This window comes from Microcebus murinus, chromosome 1 (assembly GCF_040939455.1).
Source record: "Microcebus murinus isolate Inina chromosome 1, M.murinus_Inina_mat1.0, whole genome shotgun sequence".
Taxonomy (NCBI): domain Eukaryota; kingdom Metazoa; phylum Chordata; class Mammalia; order Primates; family Cheirogaleidae; genus Microcebus; species Microcebus murinus.
The window spans coordinates 151045874-151071606 of NC_134104.1; the positions used below are offsets into that span (position 1 = coordinate 151045874).

Below are 25733 nucleotides of genomic sequence, written 5' to 3' on the forward strand. Positions count from 1 at the left end.
TTTGACTGGTGCTAGAGGAGCCACTTCCAAGATGGCTCACCAACATTACTGTTGAGAAGAGGCCTGAGTTCCTCACAAATTCTTGGCAGGAGTCCTCCGTTTCTTGCCATGTGGGCCTTCCATAACACTGCTAACACATTCTCAAGACATGGCAGCTAGCATTCCTTAATGGCATGATCTCAGAAAGAGTGAGAGCAGAAAGGAAGCCATAGGCACTTTCATGACCTAGTCTTGGAAGTAACACATCATCACTTCTGCCTCATTCTATTTGTTAGAAGCAAGTTACTATATCCAGTTCCATTTTTTGAACGGAGAAGTAGCAAAGAATTGTGGACATATAGTTGAACCCTGAAAAACATGAGGGATAGGAGCAATGACCCCCCCCCATAAAGCTAAAAATTTGCATATAACTTTTGACTCCCCCAAAACTTAACTAGTGGCTAGGTGCAGTAGCTCATGCCTGTAATCCCAGCACTTTGGGAGGCTGAGATGGGAGGATTGCTTGAGCCCAGGAGTTGGAGCTTGCAGTGAACTATGATTGTGCCACTGCACTCTAGCCTGAGTGATAAAGGTTTGAGACCTTGTCTCAAACAAACAAACAAAGTGAACTATACTAACAGCCTGTTGACCAGAAGCCTTACCAAAAACATAAACAGTCACTTAACATATATTTTGTATGTTACATGTGTTATATACTGTTTTTACAACAAAGTAAGCTAGAGAAAAGAAAAAATCATTAAGAATATCATAAGGAAGAGAAAATATGATTACTATTAAGTGAAAGTGGGTCATCATAAAAGTCTTCATCCTTCTTGTTTTCATGTTGAATAGGCTGAGGAAGGGGAGGGGTTGACCTTGCTGTCTTAGGGGTAGCCGTATCAGAGGCAGAAGAAAATCTGTGTTTAAGTGGAGCCATGCAGTTTAAACCAGCGTTGTTCAAGGGTCAACTGTATTTGAGAAACACCACACATTCTTCCATGAGTCGTAAAGGTTGCATTAGCCCCACTGCTCCATCCAGACCATCAGACTATTCCACTGAAATTTACAGCCTTCTTCTTTTGAAGATCATGAAGTCTTTCTTTCTTTAGCATTCACTATTCCTCATGTCAGGAATTACATCCATGTTTTGCCACTCATGAAACCTACATCTTGGCCATGGCCAAGCCTGGCCAAGATTTCCTTCCAGCCCCCACACACGCCTGGCAGGCCTGAGAGATTGTAACACTTCCTCCAAACCCCAGACAAATCTCAGATGGGTCACCCCAAACCTCATCACTGACCTACATCCCTCATATGATGGCAGCAGATAGCATTGACACATTTTACATGAGTTCCCTGTCAACACTAGTTATGGTATTCATCAAGGAAATGCCTGGCCCCTATGAGTACCTGGCCACTTGATTTCTGTCTACATCTTCCTACTAAAAACTCCTCTGGTCCTTTCATCTTACCTCCAACTCCAACATCCTCAACAGAACAATTATGATTTCTACATCTCAATTCTTCTTCCTGCTTCTCTGTACCTCCTACCCCACTAGCATCCTGGTAGCCAGGCCATGCAAAAGAAACTATACTTTCTCCTAGAAATCAAAGTAATCAGAGCGAGACCATGAGGGAGATCATGAGCATGGGACACATCCAGCTCTCCTTCTAGCAAGCACCCACTCATCTCCCAACCACCCAGAGAATAATTATCTAGGCTTGTTGAGAATGGAAGAGGTCTTAACCCCATGGCCCTCTGATACCAGCTGTCCCCATGCTGTCTTTCATTGCTCGATAGCAGCTGCCCCCAACCTTTTTGGTACCAGGGACTGGTTTCATGGAAGACAATTTTTCCACGGACTGGGGGTGGAGTGGGTGGGTGAGTGCAGAACTCAGGCAGTGATGTGTGGACTGTTTCCTGACAGGCCACGGTCAGGTACAAGCCCAAAGACCCTGGGGTTGGGGAACCACCGCTCTACACAAGGCCAAGACTGATCGATTTTCATATGATCCACTAACTAAAGGCTTAATTTGGGGAGGAGAAGGGGCTGAAGGAGCTCCTTTCCCACCTGGTCTCATCTCTTTTTCTACAAGTGAGGAGGAGTTGCAGGGAAAGAGGGAAATTGGCCTCAAAGATTTTCTTCCAGCCCACACACAGAGCTGAAAGTGCTCCTGAGGCCTCTTTTCCCCTCAAAGGTGATACTTAAAACATATTAACTACCCTGTGCCAGTCTCAATAGACCTGAGCAGATCCTGAAGGGCCCTGGAGCGGGCCAGGCATTAACCCTTTAGTTGTGTTAAACAAGATTAGGAGAGGCCATTGTTTTGAACCGACCTCCTGCAAGAAACCCCAACGGGGATCTGGCCAAACAAAAATGGAGTCACTCATGCTAAATGCCACATAATTAAACTGAAACTTTGAGGAAATTGGTAAGCAATTTCCTCAAATTTCCAAAACAAACTAGTCTTTCCTGAAAACAAAAGATTCACAGCAAGAAATCACAGCCTATTAAACCTGAGTCAGCACAGTAAGAAAGTCCCCTCTGCTTTAACTCTTACAAGAAAAGTAAACCCATTTTTTTCCTATTGTTTCCTTGTTCCCACCTCACAAAACCCATTGTTTTGTCATGTCCAGTGGGATCTCTTTTATTTTAAAGAATGAGATGTCCTGATTCATGAATTGCAAATAAAGCCAATTAGCTCTATACACTAAATTGTTGTAATCTTGTCTTTTGACAATTGTTGTACCATGAAAATGATTCAAAAGGCCTGGAGTACGGGGACGCCCCAGAGGGGTTCAGGCTTGCGGTTCCCATTGTCACCCCTTCGGGTCCCTTTATTCCCTCGGGGGCGGGGCGGGCGAGGGGTGGGTTGGAGAGAGGCCTCCAAGGGAGCCCCGCAGGCACAATGGGAGGGCCGTGGGCAAACAGACCACTGCTGACCAAGCTCTGAGGCACGAGCGGGCATTGGAGATCCGAGCGTGGGAGCGAGGTGCCCAACGCAGGGAGGTGAGGGGCGTTAGGGACAAGCCCCGCCGCCCGCCTAGAGGCCGCCCACCGCCTCTCCGGAGACCGGGCAGCAGCAGAGACGTTGGCCCTCCCAGTTTCCTAGAGCGGCCGCGGAGGGCCCGGGGCGGTGGCGCGCGTGCGCGGCCCCGACAGCCCGGAGGAAGGCGCGGGGCACTGAGCTGAGGCTGCGGTGGGAGAAGGTGAGCTGCCCAGCGGCGCGCGGGAGCGGTGGGGGCGGCTCTGCGGGTACGGGGCTCGCGGAGGCCTGCGGGGGCCCTCGGCCCTGCCCTGGCGGCAGACAGGGACCTGCCTCGAGGTTCCGCCGTGGGCTGGGGGCCTGGCCGGGGATCCCACCCCGCCTCGCTGGGGGCGCATCGGGGACGTCTTCGCATCCCGGTTCCGATGTGGAGAATTTGGAGTCCTGCTTTCTCTGGGCTCTGTCTTTTCACCCAATTTTACAAATAAAGCGTATTCATTAGAAACAATTAGATACCACAGGAAAGTGGAAGAAAAGTAAAAATAGCCGCAATCCGGAAATTTTATCTGCAGGCCTCGTGGCATTTACACACTGTGGGTAATTATCACACTCGCATGTATGTTCATACATACTTTTGTTATGAAAGAGCGTGCTATTGCTTTTTAAAAGCTTTTGTTAGTATTGTGATGAAATACACGTACCATTTACCATACAGCGCATCAAATTTTTTACCATTTTCACCAGTTTAGAAGTGTGTAATTCAGTGGCATTAAGTGGTTTTTAAAAATTACAATCTCTAGAACTTGCGGGATGCATTTATTCTCATTTTGGTTAAAACTGGGACTGGCATTATGACCACTGAAACATTTTTTTGTGAAGATAATTAAAATACTGTGTTTGCAGTTTATTTCCCATAGTGCACATTTACATGAAGCCGTAAGTGGTCAACAAGTGACATCTGTGCAGAAAAATAGCAAAATATTGTTTGTTAGGGGGGTTGTCTTTCAAAATGATAAAAACCAGTGTAGAAAATCCAGTTTTTAAACAAAAGTAGAGCTCTAACCTACAGCCATTATAGTGTACCCTGACTTGCATTGGCCTAAAATATCAGAAAACGGTCTCCTTTCTAATCTAAAAGGGATAGCCATAGAAAACTCATTAATATTAGGTCAGTTGTTTTGCAGGGAAGTGTCAGCGAGTGGTTTGAGCACTAATTTGATTAAGCAATTTCAGGGAACTTATATGTGTTATGTATGTGTGTATGCCTGTGCTTATTCAGGGACTGAAGAATTAGGCTACTCTTACGTGTTATCTAAGGCTGACAAATATTGGTTGAAAACCAATCACTTCTTAGTAAGTGGAAAACATGGGAATGTTTTGAAGATAAACCTCCTTATGCAGTTAAAGAGGAAACTGACAAATGCTGCCTGTTCTACCAGTAAGTTTTCTGTGGCTTCTATCTAGGAAGTATTAGTGCATAAGCATTCTGTGATGTCAGAGAATGCTTGAGAATAAAATACATAAAGTATGGTAAAACATGACTCACTGTATTTTGTAATTTTCAATATTTTTAAAACCATCTGAAAGAAATAATCTGAAAGAGGTCTTGTGAACATTCCTGTGACCCTCAGGTGAATTGTTATGCTTTTCATAAGGTTGAATTTATGAGCTTATTTCTTCCCTTCCTGATCTTAAATTACTTCTACCCTTTTTTTGTCGTTTTTTTTTTTTTTTTTTTTGAGACAGAGTCTCACTCTGCTGCCCAGACTAAAGTAGTGCCCTGGTGTCAGCCTAACTCACAGCAACCTCAAACTCCTGGGTTCAACCGGTACTTCTGCCTCAGCCTCCCGAGTAGCTGGGACTACAGGCATGCGCCACCATGCCCGGCCGATTTTTTCTATATATTTTTAGTCGGCCAATTAATTTCTTTCTATTTATAGTGGAGACGGGGTCTCGCTCTTGCTCAGGCTGGTCTCAAACTCCTTACCTCGAGCGATCTGCCCACCTTGGCCTCCCAGAGTGCTAGAATTACAGGCATGAGCTGCCACACCCTGCCTTCTTATCTCATTTTACTATATAGTACCTGTCACTATCTGACATACCATATACCATATATTTGTTCTTTCATATTAGTTTTGTTTTTTGGTTCATTCTATTGGATTTCTTTTTTTTTTTTTTCTGATGGAGAGGGAGTCTGGCTGTGTTGCCCAGGCTGGTCTCAAACTCCTGATCTCAATTGATCCTCCTACATTGGCCTCCCAAAGTGCAGGTATTATAGGTACTAGCTACCACAACTGGGCTTTATTAGATTTTTTAGGTGAGTCTTCATATCATTCATGAGTATGTTTGCTTTTCATCTTTATTTTCCAACAGTTTTCTGCATATTTTTGTTGCTTAATTGCATTGGCTAGGATTACATTGTGTGATCCTGCTTTTAATTGCAAGGCTTTTAAATGTCTTCACCATTTAGTATCACATTTGCTATATATTCCTTTTTGGCTATTCCTCATCTCAGTTTAAAGATGTTTCTCTCTATTCCTGGATTGTAAAGAGTGTGCACAAAAAGGAGATAAAGTTATTTAATTTTAAGAGAGTACCAATACTATGAATCGGTTTATGCCAATAAGTTTGAAAACCTAGATGAACATTTGGATTGTTTCCTCCTTTTGACTATTATGAATAATGTACTATGAACATTTGTGTACAAGTTGTTGTGTGAACATCAATTTTCTTTTCTCTTGGATGTATACTTTATAGTAGAATTGTTAGGTCAAATACTAACTGTTAACATTTTTAGGAACTGTCAGATTGTTTTCATAAGTGTCTGTACCAATTTACATTTCCACCAGCACCAAATGATGGTTCTAGTATCTCCACATCACTGATGTTTGCTATTATCTGATTTTTATTCTAGCCATCCTAGTGGGTATGAAGTAGTATCTCTCTCTTTTTTTTAATTGACAGAGTTGCCCAGGCTGGAAAGCAGTGGCACAATCATAGCTCACTGCAGCCTCAAACTTCTGGGTTCAAGTAATCTTATTGCCTCAGCCTCCTTAGTAGCTGGGACTACAGGCACTCGCCACCACACCTGGCTAAAAGTGTAGTATCACATCCTTGTGTTGATCTGCATTCCCCAGTGACTGATGTTGCTGACTATCCTGTGTGCTTATCAGCTATTTTTATATTTTTATTAGAGAAATGTCAATTCAGACCTTTTGTCCATTTTAAAATTAGGTTATTTTTCTTTTCATTATTGAGCCATGAGTTCTTTAAATATTCCAGATACAAGTCTTTATCAGATATATGATTTGTCAATATTTTCTTCCAGTCTGTGGGATGCCTTTTTACTTTTGCTTTACGTTCTTTAAGCACAAGAGTTTTTCCTTTTGATGAAGTCCAAGTTATCTTTTCTTTTTTTCCATGTGTTTTTGGTATGCCTTTGGCAAGAATCTATTGCCAGATCCAGTGGCATATGTTTACAGCTATGTTTCTTATAAGAGTTTTAAACTTTTAGCTCTTACATGTGGGTTTTTGACCATTTTGAATTAATTTTTGCAGATGATATGAGCCAGGGCTCCATCTTCATTCTTTTGCAGGTAGATATCCAGTTGTCTCAGCACCATTTGTTGAAAAGACTATTTTTTCCATTTCGAGTAATCTTGGCACCATTGTCAGAAAAATATGACCATAATGTATGGATTTATTTCTGAACTCTTCATTCTTATTCATTGATCTATATGGCTGTCTTTATGCCAGCATCACAATGTTCTGATGACTCTTGCTTTGCGTAATAAGTTTTGAAATTAGGAAGTTGGAGTCCTCCAACTTATTCTTCTTTTTCAAGATTATTTTGTCTGTATGAGTCACTTGAGTCTCCATAGGAATTTTAGGATAAGCTTTCATTTTCTAAAAATATTGTCATCTGGGAATCATAGGGATTGTGTGGAATCTGTAGATCAATTCTGGGAATATTCATGAGACTTATGTTTGAGGTAAAGAGAAAGAGAATTAGAATATTTTGGCGTATCTCTGGATTCATTGACAGAACTTGGGAAATCAGAAAGAAAGGTGGTGAGAATATGCATTTTAGACTCTGAACTTAAGATGTTGCTGGACGCCCAAGTTGAATGTCCCACAGACAATTGGAAGCGTGTGGTACAGGTCTAGGAGACAAATGAGAACTGTGAGAGCAGTGTGAAAGCAATGAGGGTCAGTGAAGTTGCTGACAGAAAAAGGAAGCACTGAGGCCTGAGCTTCAAGGAGTGTCCGTAATGAGAGGGAAGGAACAGGAAGAGGAACCAGGGTATGAAGAACCAGAACTGTGAGGGAAAAATCAGGTGTGCATGGTTTTAGGGAGAAAAAATGTGCCCAAAGAGCTTGCTTCAGACAGATTGAAGAGAGTGCAGGCTAGAGGAACACTGAGTTCTCAGTTTGAACAGGCACCTTCTACTGTGTGCCTTCCAGGGAAAATTCACAACACGCTTGGGGTAATGCCTTATGGAAGAGAGTAAGAGTCAGTGTGTGTGGAGCTGCCTGGTTCTCTCTTGAATCCACTCTTTGGGAATATACATCTTATGGGAGCTGAGGGCAGGGCTTGTCCCACTCATAGCTTTCTTTCCTCCCTCAGCTCAACTTGCTTCCCAGTTCCTGCCCTTCCCCAAGCGGGGAACTCGGAGACCAAGCAGCAACAACTGTGCTTTGGATGGTCAGGCCCTAGGTGAGCTTGGTTCTTTGTGTTTTTCCCAAGTTCCCATGTCTGTGGCCCAAGAATGGCTAGAGCCCTCACCTCCAGGACTCTGCCCCATCTGGGACTATCCCTATGACTCTCCTGCCTAATTGCGTCCCCTGGTGCTGGATCACTACTGCTGAGTTAATGGACTCTGTCTTGCCCTGGACTTGTCTTTTGGAATTGTCATCCCAGCTCCTGTCTCCCACCCCTTTGCCCACCAAGAGCCCATACCCTATGCCCTCTGTAGCCCTGATGACTCTGCCCTTCAGGCTGGGAAGTTCTTGAGCAATAGCAGCTTGTTATTCCAGGATATTTTGGTGTATGAGGACCTGTCTATAGACTATACTGAGAAGAAGTGGAAAGGTCTGGCCCTTTACTGGAACATGATGTCAGAAAATTACTGAAGCACAGCCTCATTGGGTAATAATTCTGTTTCTCAGTAACTTAGAATCTGCATTCTGTACCTTTTCTTTGCTATATTCTTTGTCTTTTTTACCTTTTCATTAGGAAAATTTCCAAACATAGATAAATTAGAGTAAATAATATGGTGAACCTCTCTGCACCCAAAATCAGCTTTACAAGGATCAACATTCTCTTTACTTCATTACTGATTGACCTAGGTGGTTTAGTTGTGGGTTTTTTAGTTGTAAGGAATGGAGAGTCATTCAAGTTCTTGTAAGTAAGGAGCTCTGTGTTGTAAGGCTTAAAGGAATGGGAGCCCAGAACAAACTGGTCAGTTAGACCACACTATGAGAAACAGGGACCTGTGGAGACTTTCCTTGACCCAGGGCATTATGGGAGCATGAGCAGCAAAAGCAAATGAATTTTTACACCTGTGTTCTAATGTGAATGTAACACAGCTCCTCACAGCATATCAGTTTTCTCTCTGCTTGTTTTGTTGCTGCTACCCATTTAATTCACTCTGAATCTTTTGTCCCTCCCACAGCTCCTTCCTAATTGTTCCCTCATACTTATTGTTTGCTGTGGCTCCTAATAGCTTGACTTCTCTCCATGTACCATTTCAATTTCCAATTCTACTTGTAATTACCTAAATTTTCCCTACTTCAAGTTCCACATTTACTTAGAGAGGGATTCTGGTTGCTACAGCCATTAAATATCTGCTCTGTTTGGACAGAGCTTTGGCCCAGGCCATGGCAGAGGCTGATAACTAACCTACAGATAAGCTCCTTAGGTCTAGTGTCTGGTTGCGGTCCAATCACCTGTGGTCCATCCTCGGATACTCAGAATCACTAATACACAGCATGGTTGCCTAAGAATCCCTCTCTGCAAAGATTGGGGCAGTTTTCTGGAAGATTTATTGTAAAGGAATTTCCTGTGATTGACAAGTTTAGGACATTAGCCAACTCTGGAGAGGGTTGGGCCACTGACCCAGACATCTTTGACTTTCCATAGGCTAAATGGCATGATGGCTGTGGCTCTGATTAAGGCATGACTAAAAAGAACCAACATTTTGGTGTTTAGCTATGACTAGGATTACTCTATTTTCTCCCACATTTTGTATTTAAAAATTCCAGAATTCAAGGCAAATATTCACCCATTAAGTTTCCTTTATATTCTATAAAATCAAGATCCCAAAGACACATTTTAATTCATATTTCAATTATTGTTGCCCCTCTTAGTTTTTATAGGAGTACAGAACTGGCTCATGGCAGTTCAGTGCTCTGGGAACATTGGCCTCTCCACTGTTAGAGCTCTGCCTTCTCCCTCAACACTGTTCCTCAGCATTTCTGAACCCATAGCTTCTCCAAATCTTGTTACTGTCCTGTCATACAAGATCTTTCCTTTTTGCATACTTTTGTAATCATACCCCCATAATATAAATCTGCAGTTAACTCTCATCTTTCCTTCCCTCTTTAAGAATATATAAAGAATATGTAAAAGAATATTTGACTTGAAGTATTAATATTTGCTAGCATTGTGTCTCCCAGCATTGTTTTCAAGAACCATAGAACTATACATTGTTGTGGTTGGAAAACACCTTAGAGTTCATCATTTTACTAAGGACACATCGCACCAGAGCGACTTCTGTAGGAACATACCATGCTTTAACACTCTAGTCTCTTGCTTTCTGTTGGCTCTTCTAATATGCTGTATTGGCTCAACATCTGGCTGTCCTGGAATCTTTTTCCCCGCCTTCCTCCACTGACTATTTTCCTCTCTTTGTTTTTTTAGCCCTGGAGGAAAAAAAAAATGAACTTCTTATATTCTCTCCTCTTCTCTGTGTGTCATCTTATTTCTTAACCATAATGTGGCTTTTTCTCAGATACATAGCCTATAGATGATTCTATTTGTTCAGTAGAACAAGAAATAAGTAAAAGTTTTCTTCTTTCTTTTGGCAGCAGGTAGAAACATGATGGAGAGTTCAGAGTTGACGCCAAAGCAGGAAATTTCTAATGGATCAGAGTCATCTGATAGGATACCTGGGGGACTCTTTGGGCTGGTTCCTGGGGGAACAGAGACTGGAGATGTCCATGAAGATACTTTCGAGAAGCTAGAAGTGCCACCCTCAGATGAAGAAGGGAGCAGACTAGAAAGTGCTTTCTTGGGAATAACAGGTAAGGATGAAAAAATATCCACAAAAGACAGGTGTGAGGAACATAAGGAGGTTGGGGAACATAGAAATCTGTCTTCTCGTCCTGCTGAACATGAAGGAACTCTAAAGGGACAGAAATCCTATCAGTGTGATGAATGTGGCAAAGTTTTCCGGTGGAGTTCACACCTCATTGGCCATCAGAGAGTCCACACTGGAGAGAAACCCTATGAGTGTAATGAATGTGGTAAGACCTTCAGGCAAACCTCTCAGCTCATTGTTCATCTCAGAACACACACTGGGGAAAAACCCTATGAATGCAGCGAGTGTGGAAAGACCTATCGGCACAGTTCACATCTCATTCAACACCAGAGATTTCACAATGGAGAGAAACCTTATAAATGTAATGAATGTGGAAAAGCTTTTAATCAGAGTTCCAAACTTATTGATCACCAGAGAACCCATACTGGGGAGAAACCTTATGAATGCAAGGAGTGTGGGGCAACTTTTAGTCGGAATAGAAATCTTGTGCGACATCAGGTTCTTCACAGTGGTAAGAAACCTTACAAGTGTAATGAGTGTGGGAGAGCTTTCTGTTCCAATAGAAATCTCATAGACCATCAGAGAATCCACACTGGGGAGAAGCCTTATGAGTGTAATGAATGTGGCATGGCCTTCAGTCGGAGCAAATGTCTTATTCGACATCAGAGCCTCCATACTGGGGAAAAGCCATACAAATGTAGCGAATGTGGGAAAGCCTTCAATCAGATCTCTGAACTTGCTGACCATGAACGAATTCATACTGGAGAAAAACCATTTGAATGTAGTGAGTGTGGTAAGGCATTCAGTCTGAGTAAATGTCTTATTCGACACCAGAGAATTCACACAGGTGAAAAGCCCTATAAGTGCAATGAGTGTGGAAAATCCTTCAATCAAAACTACCTCATTATACACCAGAGAATTCACACTGGTGAGAAACCTTATAAATGTAATAAGTGTGGAAAGGTGTTCAGTTATAGCTCCAGCCTTATGATACATCAGAGAACACATACTGGGGAAAAACCCTATAAATGCAACGATTGTGGAAAAGCCTTTAGTGACAGGTCACAGCTTATTGTGCACCAGAGAGTTCACACTGGAGAGAAACCTTACGAATGTAGTGAGTGTGGGAAAGCCTTTAGTCAGCGCTCCACTTTTAATCACCACCAGCGAACTCACACTGGAGAGAAGCCCTCAGGTCTAGGTCGGTCAGTTTCTTAAGGCATGGTTCTCTGAGACAGAGTGAAGACCTTTCAGTTAAGTTTTCTTTATAAGAAGATGCTCACACCCTGTCTTCCTTGGAAACACTAATCAATGTGCACCATTGCCTGCCTGGTTTCCCTTGGGTCACTAAGGTGGGAGAGTGGGAATAACTTAGTTTGATCCTTACCCTACTACTAAGAAAGTAAGGACTATACATTTCATTTACTTGTAGGTTTCCTTCTCTCTTTCTTTTTTAAACTATTTTAAAATCTAATTTCTTGGTGTACATCCCATAATCAGATTCTGTGTTTCTCAAGAACAACGATTATATCTTCTTTATTCTACTGCAATTCCTCCATTTCATCACTTACATGAAGTCATTGTATAAGGTTATTCTTGTCTGCTTCTTGGCTGTCATCTTCCACGGCTACTTTTCAAATTTATATTGTAATGTATATCCTCTCATCATTTTTCTTTTCTACCTAGAAAACCTTTTCTTCCTGTTTTGTAATCATCTCTCACAATGTTCAAGGTTCATCTCATCTCTGAAAGGCTTTCTTCTTCAAATGCTTCTTCATTCCTCTTATTAACTTCTTTTTATTTGATCTCAGTGCTTTAAATTATCTGGTGCTACAATGTACAACTGTTGTTGAATTGCCTTGTAAATTGTCCTCAACTTAATGCATATGTGTAGACTTTCATATCAACTTGTAGGCTCTTGAGATCAGATGTGGCATCTATTTCTTTTAACATATAGATAATAGTTTGAGTATGCTAGTTCTTAAATATGTTTTGAAACTCAACTCTCAAATTGAACCATTCTTAACATGGGTATGGCCTCTCCCCTTGCCCTCATCATATTTATTGGACTAGAAACTTCTGAAGATGGAAGTGGCATCTCCTCATAGTATATCACATACAGAACTTCACTGATACCTTCTATGTCTGCAGTCCCCAAACCCTGAGCCATGGCCCATTACTAGTCTGTGACCTGTTAGGAAATGGGTTATGCACCACTGCCTGAGCTCTGCACCACACTACCCCCACCTATGATACCCTACTGCCTCATCTCCAGTCCATGGAAAAATTGTCTTACATGGAACTGGTCCCTGGTGCCAAAAAAGTTGGGGACCACTGTGTGTTGCCGTGGAAGTTTTCCTATTGGTACTTCAGACTTTAAGAGCTAATGGATTTAGTGTGAATGAATACCTGTGTATTGAGTTGGGCAGTCATAACTCACTCATATGTTCTTTGACTTGCATGCTTATTTAGTTCTGAACTAAAGCTGACTGCATCCTACTTCCTAAATAAACTTTGCAGTCAAAATGTACTGAAAAGAAGACTTGACCTTAATGGCTGTGGTACAGATGATTGAAAATGCCAGCTAGGAGCATCCCTGGGTGATTGGAATTCACAGTGATGAGATTTTTGGCAAGGTAAAAAATCAGACTAATATGTTTTCCTTATCAGCTAGCCATATCCAACTACAACTGCCATCTTAATGTCAAGATGAGAGCTGTATGTACCCTTAGTTATCAGGCCATCTTTCATTCCCCAAAGACATAAGAAACAGGAAATCTCAGAGGATTTCCCCTTTTTACAGTGACATATCAGTCATGAACTTGAACAACATTTCCTTTCTACCCTTGCAGTTGAGCCTCAATCTGCAGGACCTTTGCCTCTTGTGTCTACCCGCTTCTCTTTCCATCTCCCAAACTTCCTCTTTTTAATTTTTTTTTTTTGAGACAGAGTCTCACTTTGTTGCCCGGGGTAGAGTGAGTGCCGTGGCGTCAGCCTAGCTCACAGCAACCTCAAACTCCTAGGCTCAAGCAATTCTTCTGCATCAGCCTCCCAACTAGCTGGGACTACAGGCATGCGCCACCATGCCCAGCTAATTAAATTTTTTGTATATATATTTTTAGTTGGTCAATTAATTTCTTTCTATTTTTACTAGAGACGGGGTCTTGCTCAGGCTGATTTTGAACTCCTGACCTTGAGCAATCTGCCCACCTCGGCCTCCCAGAGTGCTAGGATTACAGGCGTGAGCCACTGCGCCCGGCCCCAAACTTCCTCTTAACAGGCTGACAGGATCAGCAGTGTGACAGAGGTAGAGGAGGGGGCTAGAGGGGCAATGTCAGATATGTAACCTGGAGAGGATTTCATGAGCTACAGTTTATGTCCCAGACAGTGGAGAAGAAAGGAAAGAGACTTGAGGCTCAAGAAAATAAGAAATGTGATTCTGGGGGGACATCTCAGACAAAGTTAGAAAAGATTATTATTGGGAGCCTAAAGTTTTTCAGGGCCTATAAAAATTACTGAACTCAGGATACAACTGGAAATTTGCCTTTTGTGAATAAGTATTTTAAATGTTTTCAGCTATATTTTTGGTATTTGTTTTTGTTTTCCTTAAATGGTATGCAGATAGGGCTTTTTTTTTTTTTTTTTTTTTAAGTGTTTTACAATACTTTGGGAGCTTTCAGATTCTGACCCTGTATGAACACATGGGTCCAATCATCCACTCCGAGTTGGGCATTTCTGATCATGTCTTCAGTAGCACCACCCTGCCTACTGGATGCTGGTTTCTGGTTCTTGTCTGCTCATCCCCTACCATGCTAAGCCTCTGGAAGGTGGGCACTTGCACTGTTCATAATTGTATGTGCCTACTACCACCAATTTGGAGTATGTGCTCAGTAGAAGTGAATACCCTGATATCCTGAAAAAGCCTCAGGCTCTTGGATGAAGGAAAACTGGCTGCATTTGAAAGCCATACCTCAATTTCTATTAGTTATTCCTAGTATAAGCTTTAAGTTTAAAAACTTTTAAAAATCTGGATTCAGTTACCTTGCTATATTGTTAGTTTTAACAGTTTTTTAGTTCCATTTTTCTGGCTTTTCTATAGATATATAATAAATGATTTATTTATCTCTTAATTTCCTATCTATGCCACTTATATTGTGCATTAGCAAGAACTTCAAAAACTATTTAATAGATTATAGGCATTCTATGGCTTTTTCTTAACTCAGGAGGGATGGTTTTAGTATTTCACAGTTTCTTATGGTGTTCCTTGTTAGGGTCTAATAAATATTCTATTGCATTTAGGATATTTCCTTCTAATCCTAATTTTGGAAGAAACAGTATAGTACAGTGGTTAAGAGCAGAGATTTTGTGCCCAGTGCCCTAGGTTCAAATCTTAGGTCCACCACTTTATTAGGTGTGTGACCCTGGGCAAATCACTTAGCTTCCTTGTATCTTAGTTCCTCTGTCTATAAAATGAAGCTACCTCATAAGGTTGTGAGGATTACATTAGTTCATATGCGTAAGGTACTTAAAACAGTGCTTGGCATAGAGTATATAGTTTTGTAATTATTATTTATTAGGAATAGTTGCTAAGTTCTATCAGGTTTTTAAAAATCTGTAATTTTATGGGGTATGTCTTTCTCTGTCTTTTTTTTTTTCTTTTTGGTATTTCATTTTGTTGGTAAGTTTCTAAATACTTGGAATGTCCTTGTATTTTTTTAGTAAAATCTATTTGTTCATAGTGATTGTTGTTGTTAAGTGTAATCAAGATTATTCCATTTGGTAATAATGTTTTGCTGGCTTTGCAAAATGAATTTGGAAGGATTTTTTTTCCCTCTTTTATTACTGTGGAGAGTTTCCGTCACTTGGGAATTAATCTTTTTTTTTTTTTGAGACAGAGTCTCACTTTGTTGCCAGGCTAGACTGAGTGCCATGGCATCAGCCTAGCTCACAGCAACGTCAAACTCCTGGGCTCAATTGATCCTTCTGCCTCAGCCTCCTAAGTAGCTGGGGCTACAGGCATACGCTACCATGCCTGGCTAATTTTTTCTATATATATTAGTTGGCCAATTAATTTCTTTCTATTCATAGTAGAGACAGGGTCTCGCTCTTGCTCAGGCTGGTTTTGAACTCCTGACCTCGAGCAATCTGCCCGCCTTGGCATCCCAGAGTGCTAGGATTCACAGGTGTGAGCCGCTGCACCCGGCCGGGAATTAATCTTTGAAAGCTTACTAGAAGTAACTGGGCCTGATTCCTTTTTGGTATGGGTAAGGGATCTGGAAGGGACATATCTTTAGCAACTGTTTTAGTCAGTTTGAGCTGCTATAACAAAATACCATAGACTGGATGGCTTAAAAAACAGATATTTATTACAGTTCTGTACACTTGAAAGTCCAACATCAAGATGCCAACATGGTTGATTGCTGGTGACAGCTCTCTGGTATGCAGATGGCCACCTTCTTCCTGTGACCTTACATTTTGGAGAGAGCAAGAGCACTGATGCCTCTTCTACATCTTTTTAGGGTATTAATTCCATCATGAAGGCCCCATCCTTATGACCTGTTCTAACCCTAATTATCTCCCAAAGATCTCATCTCCAAATACCATCATATTTGGGGTTGGGGCTTCAATATAAACATTCATTCCATAACATTCCACTCCTAGCCACCCCTCCGTTCATGTCCATGCATACAAAATGCATTCATTCCATCCCCACATCCCCAAAAGTCTTAACTCATTTCAGTATCAACTTTAACCTCTAAAGTTGAAGGTCTCATCTAAACATCCAAATCACATATGGGTGAGAGTTAAGGTACAGTTCATCCTGAGGCAAAATTCCTCTCTAGTTGTGGACCTATGAAACCAGACAAGTTATGTGCTTCAAAAATGCAATGGTAGGACAGGCATAGATTAGACATTTCAATTCCAAAAGGAAGAAATTGGAAGGAAGAAAAGGATGATGAGCCCCATGCAAATCCAAAATTTAGCAAGGCAAATTTCATGAGAATTTTTTTTTTCTTTCAGAGACAGGGTTTTGCTCCATCTCCCAGGCTGCAGTGCAGTGGTATGGTCATAGCTCACTGTACCCTTGAACTTCTGGGCTCAAGTGATCCTTCTGCCTCAGCCTCCTGAGTAGCTGGGACTGCAGGGGCACGCCACCATGCCCTAATTATTTTTTTGTAGAAACGAAGTCTTGCTATGTTGCCCATGCTGTTTTTAAACTCCTGGCCTCAAGTGATTCTCCTGCCTTGGCCCCCCAAAGTGCTAGCATTGCAGGCATGAGCCACCATGCCCATCCATGAGATCATAAGGCTAGAAAATAATCCTCTTTGGTCCCATGCTGTCCCCTCCAGGACCTCTGGGATAATGGTCCTGACCATAAATGTGCCAGGCAGGGGTCACTCCCCCATGGCTTTCATCAGAGATCATTTGGCCTATTGAAACTGAGGCAGTATTCCTAATGATTTCTGAATAGCCAAGGGAAGGGTCATTCTTTTCATGTCTGGAATAGTGGATGTTCACAGCCTTCCTCTTTCCTACCTTTGTGACTCTGGATATAGTCATATTGGATCTAATGGCTTCAACATGCAAATTTTGTGGGACACAAAATTCAGTCCATAGCAGTACTTCAATTCCTCTGATCTGCCACATGCCCAATGACTTCCGGAAGTACTCGCCATCCACTATGTTAACATCTTCATTGTTGGCCTAAAAAACAGTTGACCTATGACCTACATAGGGTCATAGATAATATGGTAGGTTGAGCTGTCAACCCTGAGAAGATCCAGGGACTTGTTCAACAAGTGCAGTCCTTGGAGCCACCAAGGTTAGTAATCAGAGGAGTATTTCTGATAAAGTGAAAAAATCAGCCTTGGCAGCTCCCACCCTCCACAAGAAAGAAGGTGGTAGGCCTGTTTGGCTGTTAGAGAACATGTGCCACATCTGGGTATTACTTTGCTTCCTTTAGTTAAAATTACCCGCAATGCAACTACCTCTGAATGGGACTCCCCAAAACAAGGAATTTGTTTGCCATTCCAACAAGGAATAAATCTGCCATTTAGGCCAAGGAAGCCCATAGGCCTATGGAACTACTGATGCAGATTGGAGCCTGTGGCAACAAGAGACTGCTACAAGAGTGTGCTGGCCTCTCAGGTTTGGGATATATAAATTACCCAAGATGGTTGCCACCTACGCTACCTTTGAATGTAACTCTCAGCCTGCTGTTTTGGACCCTGATGGGAACAGAATGCTTGACCACTGAAGCATCATATTTTACCTTAAGACCTGAGCCGCCCATCCTCACGTATGTGCTGTTAAAGGAAAATAAAATTGGAAGCCACAATGTAGATATGCCCCAAGGCCAACCATGTAACCGAAACGTACATCATTCTGCTTTCCCTGAAACTTAAATCTCTGATCATAAATGAAACACAAAACATAAGCTTTATATCCTTCTCAACATGATTCAGTGAAATTAAGCCAATCAGCTGTAGACAAATAAGCTTAAACGGCTCTGCTTTTTCTAAAAAAAGAGCATTAACGTATAAAAGCTAATCATGAAAAAGGTCAAAATACTCCCACCTTTACGCTGTATGAACTGTGCTGTAACTGCTGTAGGATGAACTTCTTACCACTTGATTTGAGTCTCCCAGATCGTGATCTGTACTGTTTGTATGACAATAAACTTGATCTGATTTTATTTTTTCACAGTACTCACTAATCCTACCAATAGGACAGGATCAGTAAAGTGTCATCATTAAATGGAAATGTTACATAGGAGATGGAGCCTGACTGGACTTTAGGGCGTCAGCTGACTCTGGAGAGGCAGCCTTGCCAGAGCAGCTGAGCAGCCCACAGGGGGTGTCCCCTTAGCTAAGTACAGCCCATGGTTCAAAGATATTCCACCTGATGTTATGAGTTGTTTCACTGAGGGGGGTCTGTGAAACTCAAAGCTGATGGAATTTAATGGGCTTTTGTGGCCATCCACCTTGCTGTAGTTTGAATGTTTTTATCCCCTCTAAAACTCGTGTTAAAACTTAATCACCAGCTAGGTGCAGTGGCATGCACCTGAAGTCCCAGGTACCCTGGAGCCCTAAGAGAGGAGAATCATTTGAGCTCAGGAGTTCAAGACCAGCCTGAACAACATAGTGAGGTTCTGTCTCTAAAAAAAAAACAAACAAACAAAACACCCCATAATCTCCAATGCAAAGCAGTATTGGAAGTGGGGGCTAATGGGAGATGTTTAGGTCATGAAGGCTTTGTCCTCAGGGATGGATTTGTATTAATGCTACTATAAAGGGGGCTTGTGAGAGTGGATTTGCTCTCTTATGTCCTTATGTGAGGAACAGCACTTCTCTCCTTCACAGCATTCAAGGTTCCATTCTGGAAGTAGAGACTGTCTTCACCAGACATTAAAACCCTTCCTATGCTTTGATTTGGACTTTACCAGCCTCTAAAACTGTGAGAAATAGATGTATATTCTTTGTAATTACCCAGTCTCAGGTATTCTGCTATAGCAGCACAAATGTACTAAGACACACCCTAAGGATGGCCACCTTTTAACAGAGACTCAGCAAAGATACTGTGCCAAAAGGGCCGAACTCTGTACAGTGGTGATGGCCATACAGCCAAACCTAACAGCAACTCTGCTACATGTTTACAGACTCATGGGCTGTTGCAAATGGGCTAGCCATATGGTCCAGTGACTGGCAGATTAATGATTGAACTGTTAAGGACTCCTGTATATAGGGACGGGGACTATTTAGGCAGTTTGTGAACTATGAAAGAGACCTGTTTGTTACTTATGGCAAAGGACCATTCAAAAGAGAACATGAATGGGACTCATAAGTTGATCGAGTATGTGCTTAGCAAATGGCAAACTTCCCTATTGGGTCCACCACAGAATGGAATGTGGAAGTACACCTCAGATGTAAGAATGGGCTAAATCATGAGAACTTGCCCTAAAAGAAAGGCAAGCCAAAGATGCAATCCAGTCCTGTGACTCCTACCACTAGCCCAGGCAATGCAACGTGGTGAACTGTGCCATATCATCAGGGGCAAAGGGCCCATGACAGTGTGACATTGTTCTGTGAAAGGGCTATATAAGCAAAGTGACCCCCAAATGCCAGAGGAGCCAAGAAACCAAAGAATGAGGTAGACAAATCTTGTCTGCATAGGATGATTTATTAGGGGGACTTATGGACAGAAGCATGGTCTTGGGCAGCCATAAAACAGGTAGATCTCTGCAACTCAATCCACCAGACCCAGGACTTTCATTAGGGGGAGAAACTATATGTGCTTTGGAAGGAATGTGCAGGTGAATGGAAGAATGGTGTTGGCATCACAAGAATGTGTTGGCATCACAGCCTGTTGTTTCTGCAACATCACCAAGGGTGGTTTTGGAGGAGAGTTGAAATTTATATGGAATAGGTGTTTCTATATAAACAGCAATACATCAACTAGACATTTTGGAGGCATTCCAGACTTAGGGTTAGGCAGATTAGCATTTAAAAATAAAGTCACTCTTGTCCCCACAGGCATATTGACTTCATTGGACTGCTAGTTCTCAGACACAGATTCTGGTGATGCCTTACTGCCATGGGTATGCATTCTGGAGATGGGACTGCCATTCCAGTGAACCATATAAATGCAAGCACTAGTATGACAGCTTGTAAAAAACACCTCTGCCACGTGTTCTAATGTTCAGCAGGATTCCAACCTAATCAAGGCAACACATTCATTGCGCAAGCTACACAGCAATGGGCATGCTTCCATGACATAAGATGGGCCTTTTGGCTGGGCTTGGTGGCTCACACCTGTAATCTTAGTACTTTGGGAGGCTGAGGTCGGAGGATTGCATAAGGTCAGGAGTTTGAGATCAGCCTGAGCAAAAGCAAGACCATGTCTCTACAAAAAATAGAAAAATTAGCTGGGTGTGGTAGCATGTGCCTGTAGTCTCATCTACTCTGGAGGCTGAGGCAGGAGGATCATTTGAACCCAGGAGTTTGAGGTTGCAGTGAGCTGTGATGATGCCACTGCACTCTAGCTCAGATGACAGAACAAGACCCTGTGTCAGAAAAATAAAGGTGGGGGTAGGGGGTGGTTTTATGTTCTCTCACTGTCAGGTGAACAGGGTGACAGAATAATGGAATGTGTGGCTCAAGCAACAATTATGCAAAAGCAATCAGGAAGAACAACTTACTGGGTAGTACTCCCACCTAACAAAAGCCATCTGGAAATTAGACACTGCACTCCAGTGGAAGAGAAACAGCCCTGCAATGCATGTTGGGAAATGCTGAACTTGAGGCAGGTAAAGAACCAGGCAGTCACCTCATTGGGCTACACTTGTGAAATCCCAATCTCAGTATACCCAGCCATTCTTTTTCTTCTTTCTTTCCAGTGGGAAGCACTATCCAGTGGCAGTTTGTGATCTGGGCCTCAGGGGTGCCACCAGTGGGCCTCCTGATTCAAATCTGGAGGCGATGGTGCCTTCAGGTGCCTCCCACTTGTAGCACCCCATGGGGACAGGAAAAGGAGTGACAAAATATTGAGACACTAATGTTCCTCTGGTCATGCCCAGGACTCCTGATCCCAAGGTGGGCAGTATTATAAGATATACCAAATTTCTTCTGAATTTGAACTCCCTCCCTGGATTGGACAACCGAGGCTAAAAGCTTTGGGTCAAGTAACAAGGCCAATGGATCCCTGCAGAAGTTGTAGCCTCAGGACTCAGACAAACAGCCTGAGTAGCTATCCTCAGGCAATCCTCACACCAGGACATTGGACAAGAACATCTCTGGCCTTGGGAGTTTTTTGTAGTGAAAGTAGGGTATGATCATCAATCTTTCCCTTGCTTATTCCTACAGAAGACTCTGTCATACTTGGCATGACAACACCCTGGTAAGAATCAGCACAACTTTTCTTCTAATACAATAAGGCAAAAAAGAGGCAAGCAAACAATGCTAGATTTGTTACCAAGACTGAAGTCCCTCCTGTCTTATACTTCCATTATAGTGGCCTGGCTATTAACACAGTGTATCAGACCATCCTCAAAATGGGTCATACGCCAGGTAACCTCCTTGATGGAAGTTCAGGTGCAGGCACTCCTGCTTTAATATTACTTATGATATGACAGAAAGGACTCCATACTGGGATGGGCATTACTGACCTCTATTGGTACTTCAGATGTGGATGTACTACATGTAATTTTTCTCACCCTGCAACCACAGGGCAAAAACAGGCTGAGACTGTATATAAATGGGCAAACCAGTATTATAACAACTAATGCCTGACATGTCACTTGTGCCCTTCCTCTGTGGGTCTCAGTGGGCAACAGTTGTCTGTCCTCAGAAGGATCTTGTTGCTTTGGAGTCCTAGAGTCCACTGTCCTTTTCAACAACCATACAGAGGGCTAGAAAGAACCCACTCTGCTAACCCACTACAGAATTACTTCTAGCACCCTCCTGGGAGGACAAATCAACAGCTGGTTTCATTCTGCAGTTCATATTCTAATATAAGCATCAGCATATAGGCCCTAGAAAAAATGCATAATCTTCCCTTAACTGTGGAGAAAATACTTAATGTTACTGCCCAAGCTATCCAAGACCAACAAGACTCACTAAAGTCACTAGCCAAGGTGGTAATGAACAACCAAAAAGCCCTTGATAATCTGCTGGCAGAACAGGGTGATCTTTATGTTATTGCCAAAACCTGTTGGCATATATGTATAAATAATTCAGGGAAAATAGAAATTGAGCTGGAGAAGACTCATGGTCAGGGCAGGATAGTTTACCCAGACAGAGTACCCCACCCCCACCCTTTAGTCTCACTTGACCTTTTCAGTTTCAATTGCCTTAATCCAGGCACTTGGGTACTGGTTGAGGACCATCCTCCAAGGAGGCGTGATCATCTTTCTGGGTCTGGTTCTTCTAGTGAGCCTGATGAAGTGCTGTCTCAAAATGACAGACCTTCTCAGCAAACTAGGAATAGAGGTGAACTTCCTCAACTTGATAAAGAACATCTACCAAAACAAAGCAAAACACAAAAAAACCTATAGCTAACATGATAGGTGATGAGAAACTATGTTCTCTCTCACCACTGCTTTTCTTCAACACAGCAATGGAAGTCCTAGCTAATGCAATAAGATAAGAAAAAGCAATAAAAGGTATATAGAATGGGAAAAAATAAATAAAATTGTATTTTTTAACAGACAGTATGATTGTCTATGTAGAAAATCCAAAAGAATTGACAACAAAAATCCTGAAACTAATAAGTGATTATAGCAAGGTTACAGGATTATAGCAAGGTTAATGTACAAATGTCAGTTACTTGCTTATATATCAATAATGAACAAGTAGAATTTGAAATTAAAAACTCATTAACAATGACATTAGCATCCCCCAAAATGAAATGCTTAGGTATAAATCTAACAAAATATGTACAAGAGCTATATGAGGAAAACTACAAAACTCTGATGAAAGAAATCAAAGAAGTAAATAGATGGAGAGAGTTAGATTTATATATTTATGGATAGGAAGACTCAATATTGTCAACATGTTACTTCTTCACAACTACATCTATAAATTTAATGCAATCTTGACCCAAATCCCAGAAAGTTATTTTGTGGATATTGACAGACTGATCCTAAAGTTTGTAAGGAGAGGTCTAAGACCCAGAGTAACCAACTCAGTATTAAAGTAGAAGAATTAAGTCAGAGGACTAAGCCTACTTGATTTCAAGGCTTATTATGAAGCTATACTAATCAAAACCATGTGATATTGGTGAAAGAATAGGCAACTGGACTGGTGGAACAGAATAGAGAACCAAGAAATAGGTGCACATAAATATAACTGACTTGTTTGTGACAAAGGAGTAAACGAAATACAATGAAGCAAAGTTGCTTTTTCAACAAATAGTGCTGGAACAACTGGACATCCACATGCAAAAAAATAATGATTCTAGACACAGATCTTACACTGTTCACAAAAAAATAGATCTTGTTTTACCTAAATGTGTTTTACCTAAATGTAAAACACAAAACTAGAAAACTCCTTGAACACAACAGGAGACTATCTAGGTGACCTTGGATAGGGTGATGACAATACCAAAGGCATGATCATGAAACAAATTAAAAACTTCTGCTCTGCAAAAGACACTGCCAAAGCCAGGTGTAGTGGCTCACTCCTGTAATCCTAGTACTCTGGGAGGCTGAGGCAGGTGGATTGCTCAAGGTCAGGAGTTCGAAACCAGCCTGAGAAAGTGCGAGACCCCTAAAAAATAGAAAGAAATTAATTGGCCAACTAAAAATATATAGAAAAAAATTAGCCTGGCATGGTGGCGCATGCCTGTAGTCCCAGCTACTCAGGAGGCTGAGGCAGAAGAATCGCTTGAGCCTAGAAGTTTGAGGTTGCTATGAGCTAGGCTGACACCACAGCATGGCACTCTAACCCAGGCAACAGAGTGAGACTCTGTCTCAAAAAAAAAAAAAAAAGACACTGCCAAGATAGACGATAACCCCCAGACTGGAAGAAAACATTTACAAAAAACATATTTCATAAAGGACTTTTATCCAAAATATACAAAGAACACTTAAAACTCAACAATAAGTGAACAACCCGATTTAAAATCAATAAAAGACCTAAACAGACATCTCACCAAAGAAGATATAAAGATGGCAAGTAAACATATGAAGATGTTCAACGTCATATGTCATTAGAGGATTGCAAATTTAAAACAATGGGATGAGACACCCCTACATGCCTATTAAAATGGCCAAAATCTAAAACACCGACAACATCAAATGCTAGTGAAGATATAAGCAATAGGAGCTCTCACTCATTGCCAATGGTAATGCAAAATGGTACAGTAACTCTGGGAGACAGTTTGGCAGTTTCTTACAAAACTAATCATGCTTTTACTATCTGATCTAGCAATTGTACTCCTTGGTATTTACCCATATGAATTGAAAATGTATGTCCACACAAAAACCTGCACACAGATGTTTATAGCAGTTTTATTCATGATTGATAAAACTTGGAAGCAGCCAATATGTCCTTCAGTAGGTAAATGTTAAATAAACTGTTGTACATTCAGACAATGGAATATTATTTAGACAATGGAATATTATTCAGTCCTAAAAAAGAAATGAGTTATGAAGCCATGAAAAGACATGAGGGAAACTTAAATGTATACTACTAAGTTAAAGAAGCCAATCTGAAAAAACTACATACTGTATGATTCCAACATTCTGGAACAGGCAAAACTACGGTAAAAGTTGATAAGTGTTTGCCCCAGGTTAGGGAGGAGGAGGGATGAATAGGCGGAGAACAGCGGATTTTTAGGGCAGTGAAACTACTCTGTATGGTACTACAATGGTGGATACACGTCATTATACATTTGTCAAAAACCATACAATGTACAACACCAAGAGTGAACCCTAATATAAAGTTTGGACTTTGCAGTTTCAAAAGAACATGCCTCAGGCCTGGAACATTTACCTACATGAAGATAAAGCGCCTCATCATCTTGTTTAGGAATATCTTTCTCTTTTCCAGGTCTGATGTGTACTTCTTTGTTCTGCTTAAACACATGCATCATGTTGTTACCGAAAGCTTGGTACCTATTCCTGAAGCCAAATAAAGAATGAGAACAAGTGGGTTGGGGAGAAAGAAAAGGAAGGTTTATTAATTTGCCAGCAAATGAGGAGGACGGCAGACTCTTGTCTTAAAGAACTACCATCCTCCCGTTGTGAGGAGTTTAGGCTCTTTTAGTGATACACTATCCTTTGGTTAACTCAGGGTCTTCTTGTCCTGCGTTGCATGTTGTTTCCTTGGGACCCTTGTGGCTCAGTTGTTCCTTGTCTGATCTCATCCTGTGGTTTTTCTATCATTGGTCTTGTGACTGTTGAACCACCCCCTGGAATATGAGAAAGAGAACAAGCAGACCAGCACAAATACATCTGCAAGCTTCCTGGTATTGTTTTTGTGAATTTACAGCAGGGTTGTTAGGTTAATTTTTATGCCTGTAACAAACGTGGCGCCTGCCCAACCCCACCACCATATCTGTTCTCAGTGGGAAGGGAATGGGGTCCTTCACAGGCAGCACAAGAAGGGTGCACGAGCACCATCTCTCTGCTTTGGTTGTGGGGCAAGAGCCATTGGCCATGAGGTACTGAGGGAAAAATACAAGTTCCCCACCACTGGCTTTTAATGTTTGGCAGAACTGCTAGCAGGATTCTTTCAAACTTAGAGATACAGATCAAAGCAAAAAAGCAGAAAGAAATACAAAGCACAAAGGATATGCTTAAATAGCTCCTTTGTGGAAATGGTCATAAGTCTTAAGACTGGTTTAAACTGTTTTAAGTTGCCTTGGTTGCCTTATGATATCCTCTAGTTAATTATAATAGTAACGTTCCAGCCTAAGGGGAAGTGCTGTGCATGCTTAAACTGT

The 25733-nt window shown here is 41.7% G+C and overlaps 1 protein-coding gene across 1 annotated transcript; it reads left to right on the top strand.

Moving 5' to 3' along the window:
• Positions 1 to 1894: 1894 nt before the first annotated feature.
• LOC105874473 (uncharacterized) lies at positions 1895 to 23237 on the top strand. Its single transcript, XM_012770372.3, is given in 4 exon segments — positions 1895 to 3190; positions 7595 to 7684; positions 8005 to 8116; positions 10057 to 23237. Coding segments are annotated over 3 exon segments (1578 nt in total). The 5' UTR covers positions 1895 to 3190; positions 7595 to 7669; the 3' UTR covers positions 11508 to 23237.
• The last annotated feature ends 2496 nt before the right edge of the window (positions 23238 to 25733 follow it).